We start from the raw sequence: 12,347 nt of genomic DNA, 5'->3' as shown, positions 1-12,347 counted from the left end.
TTGTTTGATAATGTTTAATAAATCCATATATGTTGAATTAGTTTTATTTGGAAGCAGTGCATATAGTAGAGGTATGTTACAGTTTTGATATAAGCCATGTATTGTGTAAAGTTGGTAGAAAGGTCTGGGACAGATGTTAAAAGTACCGTCCATCATCCAAATTTGGCATTGTTGGAGTTTTATTAAATTTATAGCAGTACCAAAGATTATCATTCTTTTCTCATTGTTTTTATTGTCGTAAATTATAAAAGGTATTTTGTTTAAAGTTATAGTTTGGCCATGAGTTAAATTTATATCACTATATGTTTTAGGTGGTGGAGTGGTAGTAGTTGTTGCTTTTTTGGCACGTGATATTGTTCTTTTAAGAGAAATTATATTAGGCATTTGGGTAGTGGCTGTTTTTGGGATTTGTGGAATTTGTTCTTTTAAAATTAGGCTTGTAGGTTTTTGGGAACCTGTACTAGCTTCTTTAATGTTTTCTAATACTGTTCTGACTTCTATTTCTGTTACATTTGGAGGGTGGTTGTGTTCCCTGGTGTAAAGGACAGTTGCTTCTCTAGTTGTTGCTCTTCCATAACATTTGTTAGAGTAATATTTGCAACATTTCCAATTTACTTTCATCCCAAATTGTTTCTCTTGGGTATAAGTATAACCCATGTAGCAGAGTAATAGTTTCCCTTTTTGACTGGTAACAAATTCAGCTCCTTCTGTCATGTTCTCCTTTTTAAATCTATAAGAAATATATGGTATAGTTATTATAGTTCTAGTTATATGTATTTTAAGTGGGAATTATCAATATTTATCTTGTGCATGCTTACCTTTGGTTGAAGTTTAGTCTGTGATTTTGATGTTCTTTACTCTTTTCCTTGTGGTCTGTCTTTTCTGGTGTTTCTTTGCTTGAAAAAAAACATTTATATGTGTTAATTGTTTAGTTATATTTTTTGGGTAGCTTTTACATGTTTTCCTATAAGTTAAAGCTTTTACTTATTTTATCTTTTGGAAAAGTTTTTGGATATACTTACTTTGGTAGTTGTATCTTTGTTTCTTGAATTCTGTTCTCAGATATTTGTTGTTAGTGGATGTTGTAGTGGTGCTAGAAAAAAATAAGGATATATGCATAAATAATTACAATATGTTAGCAATTTTTAATTCTTTAGGAGTTACTGTTTGTGACATCATTTAATTGACTTACTTTGTATTAGTTGCTTGTTATGCTGAGTTTTAATGCTGTTGTAGGTGTAAGGCAATCTGTTCACTTTTCTGTTGTGGCCTGTATTTTCTTTGATGTATTTATCTGTAAAAAAAATATATAAACATTAAAATCCATATTTAGAAACATATTTTTGGTAGCAGGTCTGTTTGCTGTTTTAATGTTAAAGCTTCAATTAATTAATGTTGTTCGAGAAAAAATAGAAAATAATTACTTTGTTAGTAGTTTCGTACTTTTCTTCTTAGGTTTTTCTGTTCTTTAGTAGTGAAGATTTCTGTAGTGGTAGGAGATAATATACAATACATATGTATGAGTAATTAGTCCTTTTTACTAACTGTGTAATTTTAGCAGTTCTTTTAATTAAGTTACATTTTGTTACTTACTTTCAATCCTCTTAATGGTAGGTTGAATCTTAGTTTTCTTGTAGGCGTCCTCAAATGTATCCACAGTATTCTTTCCTGTCTTCTACTTTTCTCAGGTAATTTGTTTGTTGGATGTAATTGTTTATATAGTGTTTTGGAGTTAGTAATTAGTTAGCTATTGGTGAGTTTATGTTTGTACTGTTTTGATTCGTTGGTTTGTATTTTTGAAAAACTGTTGGTGTAATTAATTACCATATATGGTAAACGCTAATTAATGTTGAGCATACATACCTTTATATAATATGTTAAAGAAATAATTTATAAATGTGTAAATCATTTATTTTACAATGTGAAAATATTTTTATTTATAAATTGTTGTAAAATGTTAGTTCTAGTGCTAATAGTAATTTTTTAATGTTTAACAGTGTTATAGAATAATAATTAAAAAGTTCGATATTGCTTAAATAACGATATTATTGTAGTCGATATTTTTACTCTCGATATTTTTAACGTACTGTTTATAAATTTTAATTATAGATATTTAAATATTGCGATATATATGTGCTCGATATAATTGATATCGATGTTTATGTATTGCGATATTTTAATTTCGATATTTGTGTATGTGTTTAAATAAGTATAGGATGACGATATATTTGATGTCGATATTTTTGTGTCGATAATTTTGTACTACGATAATGTGTGTTCCGATATTATGTCATAGATTCATTCAAAACACTTTGCCTATTTGTAAGTGGTGAAAGGATGGTTACCTAAAGTAAAAGGAGCGCAGAGTCGAGAATCAGGTCCATCAGGCTCGTGAGGTAGATGCCGATAAAGGAATCCTAAGGGGAGAGGTATAACAGGGCCGTCTCTAGGAGTTGTCAAAGGAAACATTATGTAAAATCTCCCCAGCAGACCTAGGGTATCTGAAATTGATAACACACTGGTGACTCAACTTAGCACTGGGTCAAAGTTGGCACAGTGGTCATTATTACTACATAGGGGCAACAGGAGGAAGTAAATCAATCACATTGCTGTTGGGACTTCCAACCTGTCCATTACACATCCGACCATCCCAATTGCCCCACCGTGTTCTTCCGGTAGGGGTTACCATAAGGGGTTGGTTATTGAATGAGCCAACTGTGCTGGGAACCACGGCGAGTCAGAGGTGGTGCATATTGCTCGCAGAGTTGGAGAACCTATCCACAATCAGAAACCTTATCCCCCTAACCCCCCCCCCCCCCTGAACTATTGGCATTGCCTTTTCTCCTGTGCTCTGAGGCCCCATCGTGTGAACAGGGTTGAAGGGGGTTACAAGTGGTGCTTGGAGGGGGAGGGTCAACCGTCTTTTTAACCCAGAGGTTACTAATGGTTGTACTACAATCATGGGGACAGGGCGTCTGGTGTAATGACAGCCGACCATCCACCTGTGGACGTGTAATATGTGAGGTAGCAATTGCTAACAGCTTAATGACTACGCACAGAAGGGCTTAAGGACAGGCAGAAATAGAATTAGCAAGACCTCGCCACAAAGGAAGTCTACAATACCTGAGAGGTAGTAATGGCTCTTGTCAGGAAAACAAAGCTGTGCCCAGGACACAAGGCACAGTGGGATGGCCCTGTCCTGCCTCTTCCTGGGGCTGATGGGTGCAGAATTGGCCTGCCTCGGCCAAGTCTCTGCCCGGGCATCTCCAGTGCAGTGGGTATGAAAATTGCACTAATGAGCGCTGCGTGAGGCAGGAGGAAGCACATGGCCACCCTCCTGGTGTGGTGGAAGCTGGAGTCCGCGAATTCAGCCTGGTTTAACTGCGGCAGTCATGTGCAGTGGGGAAGAAAGTGCGCTAAAGCGCACGGCAGTGACGTAGGAGAAAACACGTTGCTGCCTCCTGGCACGGTGAGTGGTGGGAGCTGAAGTTCCCAAATTCAGCCCGGTTCTGCTGTGGCTGAGGTCCCGTGCAGCGGAGATGAAAGTGCACTAACGAATGTGGCGGTGAGGTGTGAGAAGGCACATCAGTGCCAACTGGAGTGGTGGGGGCTGCAGTCCCGAATTTAGCCCAATTCCTCTGTGGCTGATGTCTAGCACATTGGGGATGAAAGTGTGCTAATGAGCACAGCAGTGAGGCAACAGAAAGCACGTCAGCACCTCCTGGCGCGGTGAGTGGTGGGGGCTGGAGTCCTGAATTCAACCAGGTTCCACTAGTCACTTTTCACATCCCTAAACTGAAAGGAAATAATGCTGTGTAATTGATGCTCTGTATTTAGATCTAGAATAGGTTCATCCTGCAAATAAAAATAGTTATTCATTATGATAAAAAAGGTCTTTCATCTAGAGGACATTCTAGTTTGGCAAGCAACTCTCCCATCTCCTTGTTAAAGAGGAATATTGCAAATAAGATCAATAAACAAGACCATGTTGACAGATAGGCTAGAATTAATACGCATTCCAATGGTAGAAAATAATCTAAAGATGGCGGTCACCAACTGAATCATTGTGACTCAACGTTGTTGCAAGTCATGCTGACTCTTCTGGTTAACATCCAAGGAAAAACTTTTTTTTTATAAAGAAAATACCAAACGTATCCCTTTGATGGCTCAAAAACAGAATGTGATTCTAAAATAGCCTCAAGTTGCAAAATTGCTGTTACAGAAATGTTTCATTTCACTGAGACAAGGCTTTGTTTCGGTCACATTCATCTTTTGGTCAAAGAAATGTGGTCATACTGTCACATCTATGGGGAAATTGTCCTTCCAGTATTTAATGTGATATTATTATTCCTCTGTAGCAGAAGAGATTTGTCAGCCTCTAGTCTGGGATTTAAATTTTGTCACATCAGGACATGGAAAGTCTATACAATAAGAAGATTGAGTAGGAGTATATATCATTACTAACTACAAAAGTTGCCTACTGTATTTTCTGGGTGGGATGAAGGCATACTCTGCTAGAAATTTCAAGAGTTTTTCATTCCATGTGCATATGGAGGTAGTTTGCAGCGCAGTTTTAAGGGTTATTCCATAACCCAGCTGAAGGCATTTTCTCGGGGGAAATGGCATTGTATTGCCATTGGGGAATTTACCTTGAATCTGTTTGATGTTCGTCTTAGCGTTCGGAGCTTGTTACTCCTAAAGTCACTTTGGCTTTATTAGTCCGGTTACATTTTTCCTTGCACGTTGCACTTTAACCCTCCCCTTCTGGCTGGAGGAAAGCCCGTTTCGGGGCAGGCATCTTGATGCTGCTGCGCTCTAGTGGTTAGCAGGCACCAGTTTTTATTGGGCCTACCCCTGTGGACGCGAAGCGGATGCTCGCAAGGGGCATGCTGAAGGCAAGCCCGTCTGCACCCATCCATGTCCGAATCACAGCCAGCGCCAACCACGATGCCTGTTTGGCTTCAGGTATTACTATGCCAGCCGAAGTTTTAAAATCTTTAAAGACCTTTAATAAATGTATGTGATATTTGTTTGTCACCAAGTAAAACCGGGTCCCCAAACCTGCATTAATTGCAAAACAGCTTTGATTTTTCCCGATACTAGCTCAGCGCTTACTAGTAATTCTCCCTTTGATCGCTCATTGAAGGGAGGACTCATTAATGCTCGCTCTCTTTGTAAGCATGCCCAAGACATTAATGAAATGATTATGGAAATGCAGATGGACTTTTTGTATATTACAGAATCTTGGCTTAAGAAATGGTGTAATCGCGATATTGTACTAGCCCTCCCACCTAACTATACAGTTTGTAGACAAGATAGAACGGAGATAAGAGGAGAAGAATTAGCCATTATTTACTGTGATTCTCATCAGTGCACAAATTTTGACTTTCCCTCCTTGATAGGCTCGGAATGCCTGGGTTTTTGCTTTAAACTCAATGGCTCTACCTCCTTTATACGAGGTCTGATTTACCGTCCCTCTTGCCCTAATCAAGAGTTCTTAGTAACTTTAGGAGATAACATTAGGACACCTTATCCCACAATACTCATAACTTTACTCTCTAAAGCAACGTCAACTTTCATTTAGAATGTCGGAAAGAACCAGGAGTGGACAACTTCCTTGAAACACTAGAAACCCTCGGACTTCACCAGCTGGTCTCAGGTCACACATATCAGGCAGGCCATACCCTAGATGGGGTTTGCTCCAACTTCCTTTCCCCACCAGTCAATACCTCAATCCCTCAAGTTTGGTCTTACCATCTGTTAATCCTTTTTAACATTAACTCTTTTATAAAAAAAAATCCCTTCCTTGAATTCTAATTTAAGCTCATTACCTTGTTGTAAATGGGCAAAGATTATAACAAATCCAGAGCTGCCTTCTATAGCACAAGCTTCTATACCAATTATGACAGAAAATACCGTATGTGATTCCCGGCGCTTTAATGCACGGATCACCTCTATCAGTAATGAATTAGCTCCCATAGTTCAAGCCACGACCAAACACTCTCTCAAAACTCAGCTCCCTGGTGCCATGGATGACATCCAACCATCTGAAATGTAATACGAATAAGACTGATATAATGTTAATAGGCAAAGGCAACCCCTTTGATCCACTCAAATGGTGACAGAAGATAGGCCTGCCACTCCTAATACAGTTGAAGTAGTCAAGAGTCTCAGGGTAAAATTTGACGCCTCCCTCTCGTTCCGGCCACAGGCCTTGTCTGCCTTGTCTGTGGCAGGGATATGTTTCAATCTAATCAAATCACTCATAAAGTTATTTGATCTCATCCCTTATGCTGCAAGGAAAACAGTAGCAGTATCACTGATCTTAACCATACTGGATTATTGTAATAGCCTGTATGCAGGGGTAAACAAACGGGTGCTAATAAAACTACAGTTGATACTACATGCCGCGGCCCAGTTGGTGTTGAAATTACTTTGCAGCTACTTGGACTCGCCAGCCCTTAAAACCCTCCATTGGCTGCAGAGCCATAAAAGAATCCTTTTTAAGCTTCTTTTAATTACTTTTAGAGCTTTTAGGAAATCAGAACCAGTATATTTAACTGTTAGGTTCACACCTTATGTCACTGCCAGGATACTTATATCCTCCTCAGCGAATCTGCTCAAACCCCCCCCCCCCCAATTTCAATGCAAAACTAAAGGAGGAAAAGCCTTAGCAGCTCTAGGAATGAGAGCACAGAATCTCTTGCCCACAGAGCTAATTTTGTTAGAATTTAAATTCTCGTCCAAAAGGTCCTTAAGACCTGGTTCTTTACAGCTTCTGACACACTCTGCTTCTGTCTGGTGTAACTATAATACAAGCTATGCCTGCCTGATCTCTCTGCTTATTCCGCTCAACGCCAAGATGCTTCTTATGGAGTAATAGCTGCGCGTTATAAATATATAAATCAAATAAAAGATGGAAAATGTTTTGATAGCTCAAGCTAAATTGGTGTTTCTGGTGCTTAGTTCTGAAAGCATTTATCTAAAGCCTGCTAAAGAAAACATTCTTTCTCTTTTGCATGTTTTTCTTAACTTTATCTTGAAATCCAACATATGGTTCAATATGTTTATACTGTTGAATGCTATATTCTCAAACTCTACAGGTTTTTACAAACATCACGTTTACAGTATTGCTAGTTGTGGCATAGTATTCCTTTTATCTAAGTTGCTGATGTAGCAGCGGTGATGTGCATGGTAAGCCTCTGCTTTGCTACGCTCATTTTTCAGCCTGAGCCTGTTCCTGAAAAGTTTAATTTGCATGAAAACCTACAAAGCAATTTGTTCTAGTGAATGTCATTTGTTCTTGTCCTTACAATCATTATTAGCCCCTGTCAGTGGCTATGCTTCGAATTACAATCTTCTGTCTAATTTCTCATTAACTACTTCTGTGCTCATGACGAGCTCAGCTCGTCATGAGGCACGGTGCTCGTGTGCTCATGACGAGCTGAGCTCGTCATGAGCCATTGAACGCTCACAAGCGGGGATAATTCCCCTGCTGTGCTGAACGTTCCACGAAAACGGGTGTGGCCGTGACAAGCTCAGCCCCCCAGCACAGCAGGGGAATTACCCCCGCTGCGAAGGGGTTAAGAAAGTTTAGAGGAGACCTAGATTATGGAATTCCTGTGGTAGTTAACATATGTGCGCTAAGGTCCGGTTTCCTTTCCCGGTAAACATCCTTTAGTATGAAGCCGGAATTGTGCTGTGCCTTTACAACGGTGGCAATAGAACAAACGCTTTGTTACAATGCATTCGTTTAGAAGGCAAGTCGTTACAACAACTTGCTTTAAGAGGGTGCATTGTTGGAGTTATTTTGGATTTTAAGTCCAACACCTACCCTACCGTTGCACCGCCTGCCATTGGAATAGTAAATTATATTTCCCAAAGTCCAGCACCACAACCCCCCCCCCCCCCCCGGCAAGTCGTAGTAACGACTTGCGTGCCAAAGAAAAGCGTTTGTTCTAATGCCGGCGTTGTAAATACATGCATGCTAAACGCATGAGGGATACTGTCATAATGTCTATGCCCACTTGGTAAATTTAACGCACTAGGATTTATTCTCATTATTCATTCTTTGAATTTCATTTCACTATTTTGTTTTTCTTTATCAGACCTTTGTGAAATCCCTTGGGGATACTGTTGCTGTAATGGAGGAACATGTCACCAAAGCAGAAACAAACCTTGGAGCTTTTCCAAATCCCATCAAAAAATTCCTACGCACCATCAGTGCACCATCCTTCCTCACTGTAAGTATAAGGACCAACTGAAAATGATATTTGTAAATGACATCAGTGGCAGTTTCACCTGTCTGAAACAGACTCATACAGCTTACCCCTGCCATCAGTCTGCACTTTACAGCTTGCGTTGTTTTCTGTCTTTAAACATTCTTCAGTGCCCCCCAAATTTGAATTTGTCCCTCTGTAATATATTTTGCAGGAGTTATAAGTATGGAGTCGGTTGAGGCTCCTCTGACATTAGTTGAGCGTACCCTTATTTCGACAGGAACGCAGACTGGGTGATCTGTTCTCCCAGACTGTTAATGTCGTCAATCAGAAAAGGATTTTAGAGCCAAATTCAATTCTGTACACGAGCAAGCATAAACATTCCTCTTCTTTCTGTCATCACAGGTCCAGACGAGTGTCTGAGCAGCGCAAAAGTGATGTTCATTACTTCACAGTTTAGAATAGCTGCTTTCCTTTACTTCATTAAAAAAGATTCATGAGCACTGGATTTATAACTGTCTTGCACGGAGGAGAAATCTAACCTCACGCTGCAATTACTGCCCCCTTGTGGCAGCCAACTGAGCTTCTACTAAGCATGGGCGGATTTTGCGAATTGGCAATCCGCGAAATTGCGTATTTACGGATTCGCAATCCGCAAAATCCGCGAACTCTCGCGAATTTTGCGGATTCCCTTTATTTTTGTGTTTGCAAGTGTTTCTGCCATTTCGCAAGGGTTTTTTACCAGTTCGCAAACGTGAACTTACTTGTCGGGTAGCAACGGTCGCGACCATGTTGTTTCTACGTCTGGTTCATCACAGCACCCTCTGTTTCACCACTGCCACCCTCTGTTTCACCACTGCCACCCTCTGGCTCACCCATGCCACCCTCTGGCTCACCCATGCCACCCTCTAGTTCATCACTGTAGATTATGGGAGGAAAAGCACACTTGCCCTGCCTCAACTGACATGAATGAATTAGGGGCTGATTAATGTGTCACTGAATTTGAACTTCCAGGCTGGCACCTGCTTCCTTATCTGTAATTGCTTTCTGTTGCAGTGTAATTTTTTTAACAGGACCTTTGTTGTATACTTGTGGCTATTCTCTGAGCCTGCTGTGAGGGTCAGAGCAGGGTCATAGAATAGTTGCAAGTAGGCAACTGAACTCTGAAGGGGCCCCTCAGGAAGCACTACAGGGAATGGTTACTAATGATAAGATTGAACTTTTGCACCTGCTGAGTGCTTTCAGTTTTGCAAAAATCCAAATATCCAGCAGCATCCACAAAAAGTAATCCTTCCAGGCACTACAGGGAATGGTTACTAATGATAAGATTGAACTTTTGCACCTGCTCAGTGCTTTCCGTTTTGCAAAAATCCAAATATCCAGCAGCATCCACAAAAAGTAATCCTTCCAGGTCAAGATCCAAATCAAAGTGACCAGCACATGGCGAAAGCACTGGGAGGAGCCTGCTGGACAGGAACAGGAAGTCGGAGACTGTGGGGCACTTCCTTCCTCCCAACCCCCCCCCCCCCCGCTCCAAAATGGACTCCTTGCAAAAAAAAAGTGCAGGCAAATGTCAACCTGAGGAGTTATTCTGATAAAAATCATAATTTTCAAGGTTTATGCTGCCTGCTGGTGGATTTCTTGTGCGAAATTGCAAATTTTGCAATCTCGCAATTGCGAGATTGTCGCTGCCCGCCGCATCTACGTGTTCGCAAGTGTTTACTCCCGCGAAATTGTATAGTATTCTAGTTGGCAAGTGCGACCAAGCAAAAAATCCGCTTCGCACGGATTTACGAATTTTTGGCAAGTTCGCGAGAGTTCGCGGATTGCGAATTTGCCGAAAATCCGCAAAATCAACGAGCAGAACGGATTTTATGCCCATGCTTAGCTTCTACTGCCATTTCATGAGGCCCTCCTCAACATTATCATAGTTGCATGGGAAATACCAAATTCTGCTCTGTTGTACCAACAGGTGGCGAGGAAATAGTCTGGCCTGCAGTTCTGCAGGGCACACTAGAATCATTAGAGTTTGATGGTGCAAACATCAGCTAAATCTTGCTCTAATGCTGTCCTAGTCTTCCTGATGAAATCGAAGAATTTTGATACTGGAGTTTGACCCTAGTAGCCTTTAATGTATTGTATCTCCTATCCAGTGTACTTTCATGCCTATTGGAAAATGGTGGAGACAGATGCAAACCATTTGATGTGCTATTTTCACATCTGCTTTGCCCAACCAGTTTGCAATAGGATGGGTGCATCAAAGCAGACCCTTCATTACAGTCTGAACAAGGTTAATCGGTAGCTCACTGGATTGGCACAGGCATGGTCTTCGGATTTTATACTTGGATGAAGTATTATACATTTGCTTTACCACCCGTGAGCATTGCTTTGGGAATTTAAAGGCTGTTGGCGAAAAAGGCAAATAATTACTTGGAACACTTCAAAAACCTAGCCACAGGTCACTTCTTGGAACCGTGGGCAAGATGTAGTATCATCATGTCTGCAATCTCCTTCCCTTTTGTTTGCAACTAGTATGGAATTTTGCAAACTTACCTATTTACTAGTGGTACACACAAATCCAAATCGGATTGAGTTGCAATCCGACATACCTAATAAAGATTCATCATGTAGGCCACTAACTGTGGCTCAGTCTGATTGGCTACAATCACAGGAATGGTGGACTACATAGGTCCGCAGACCTCAATGTCTGGGACTGTTTTGAAATAAAGGAAAAAAATGTATGTAGTAATTTATTTATTTTTTGAGACAGCCCAATTTCCGAAAGGAAGTGGGACTGCTTTTAAAAAATTATATTTTTACGTTTTTTGTTTATAAAGGTTTCTCTGAGAGTTCACAGTGGTCCCCTCTCAGTTTACAAAGGGGAAGGAGGCAAAGGGTGCCCATTTCCTTTTGCAAATTAATAATCACTCTAGCTTGAGAGTCAGTAACTTTTCTGGGGCTTGTGACTGGAATGCCGGTCTCAAATCATTGATACATATGATTCACAATTTGAAAGTGACACCCTCAACACACCCTTCTGGGTTGCAATTTGGTATCCAGTCGCAGTCCCATTTTTGGAGTCTTTAATCTGTTACTGACCTTTAAAAAATTGTATTTCTATATAACAAAAGTCTACTTTGCTATTGCAGATGCTCCTGTTTTGTCATTTTGCGTCAAGATAACTGACGTGTTGGATCGGGACTCTTTGCTTCTCTGGCTATCAATTGGCTATTCTTGAGCTCTGGTCAAATGCATCACTTCCTTCCAACGTGAATAATGAGCAACTGCTATCTTGAGCTGATGGATGACCACTAATCGGTTATGGAAACCGGTGGAAAAATTTCTGCTGTACATTTCTTTTTGGTAGGCACTAAAGGCTGACGTTGAAGCAGGTGTAGAAGTTGCCACCCACATGGATTTACACTAGCAGGATGCTGCAGCTTGTACTCTTGACACTTCCAGACATTGGTCGCATTGCTGTCAGTGTAATATCCTTTCTCAGCATCCCAGTAGCTCACATGATGGTGTGTTGGAGGCAGCAGCTAGAGGTCAGGGTGCGGGGTGATGCACATTCAAGATGCCAGGGCACTGTGAGATGGAGGGTAAAGAAACTGAGAAAGAAGAGTAACAAGGAGTGCACCAGCTGGCACACTGTGTCTTCCTTGAACTCTTGATGGTGGGCAACTAAGCGGAACCTTGAGAAGGAGGGATGGGACATAGATGCACATTTGGAGCGCCCCGAGAGAGAGCTCCACATTTTCAGTTAATCTCCCTTGATTGGTGGCCAAGCAACCCACAAATGGCCAAACTGCAATTTGCCCATCACCTAGCTTATGAATCTTAAAGTACCTAATTTCTATTTCACTCTCCCCACCAGTCACATCTTTGCTTAAAGCTTCAGATAGCCTAGTATAGCAATACACAGATATCCTTGCAAGCCCAGGTGTCTGTGTGCTCTAAATTGCAATTTTTGCATTCCCACATTTGAAATTCCATATCCATATTTGTCCAGCTAATTCACTTGTCCGATTTCAAGCCTTTGTTGAAGACTATATATACAATGCAGGGAGCTGTGAGATCTGTCCCCAGTGACACAGGAAGAACAAAGGCTTGTGTGGGTTTGATAAT

The 12,347-nt window shown here is 40.9% G+C and overlaps 1 protein-coding gene across 2 annotated transcripts in view; it reads left to right on the top strand.

Moving 5' to 3' along the window:
• BLOC1S4 (biogenesis of lysosomal organelles complex 1 subunit 4) overlaps positions 1-12,347 on the top strand; it is a 108,682-nt gene that overhangs the window by 81,064 nt on the left and 15,271 nt on the right. For both annotated transcript variants that reach the window (XM_078687863.1, XM_078687864.1), the window contains one exon: positions 8,109-8,243. In XM_078687863.1, the coding sequence (XP_078543989.1) occupies positions 8,109-8,243 (135 nt within the window). The remainder of the gene's footprint in view (positions 1-8,108; positions 8,244-12,347) is intronic.

The sequence above is a fragment of the Lissotriton helveticus genome, chromosome 4_1 (genome assembly GCF_964261635.1).
Source record: "Lissotriton helveticus chromosome 4_1, aLisHel1.1, whole genome shotgun sequence".
Classification (NCBI taxonomy): domain Eukaryota; kingdom Metazoa; phylum Chordata; class Amphibia; order Caudata; family Salamandridae; genus Lissotriton; species Lissotriton helveticus.
This window is presented reverse-complemented; position numbering and strand designations above follow the sequence as displayed.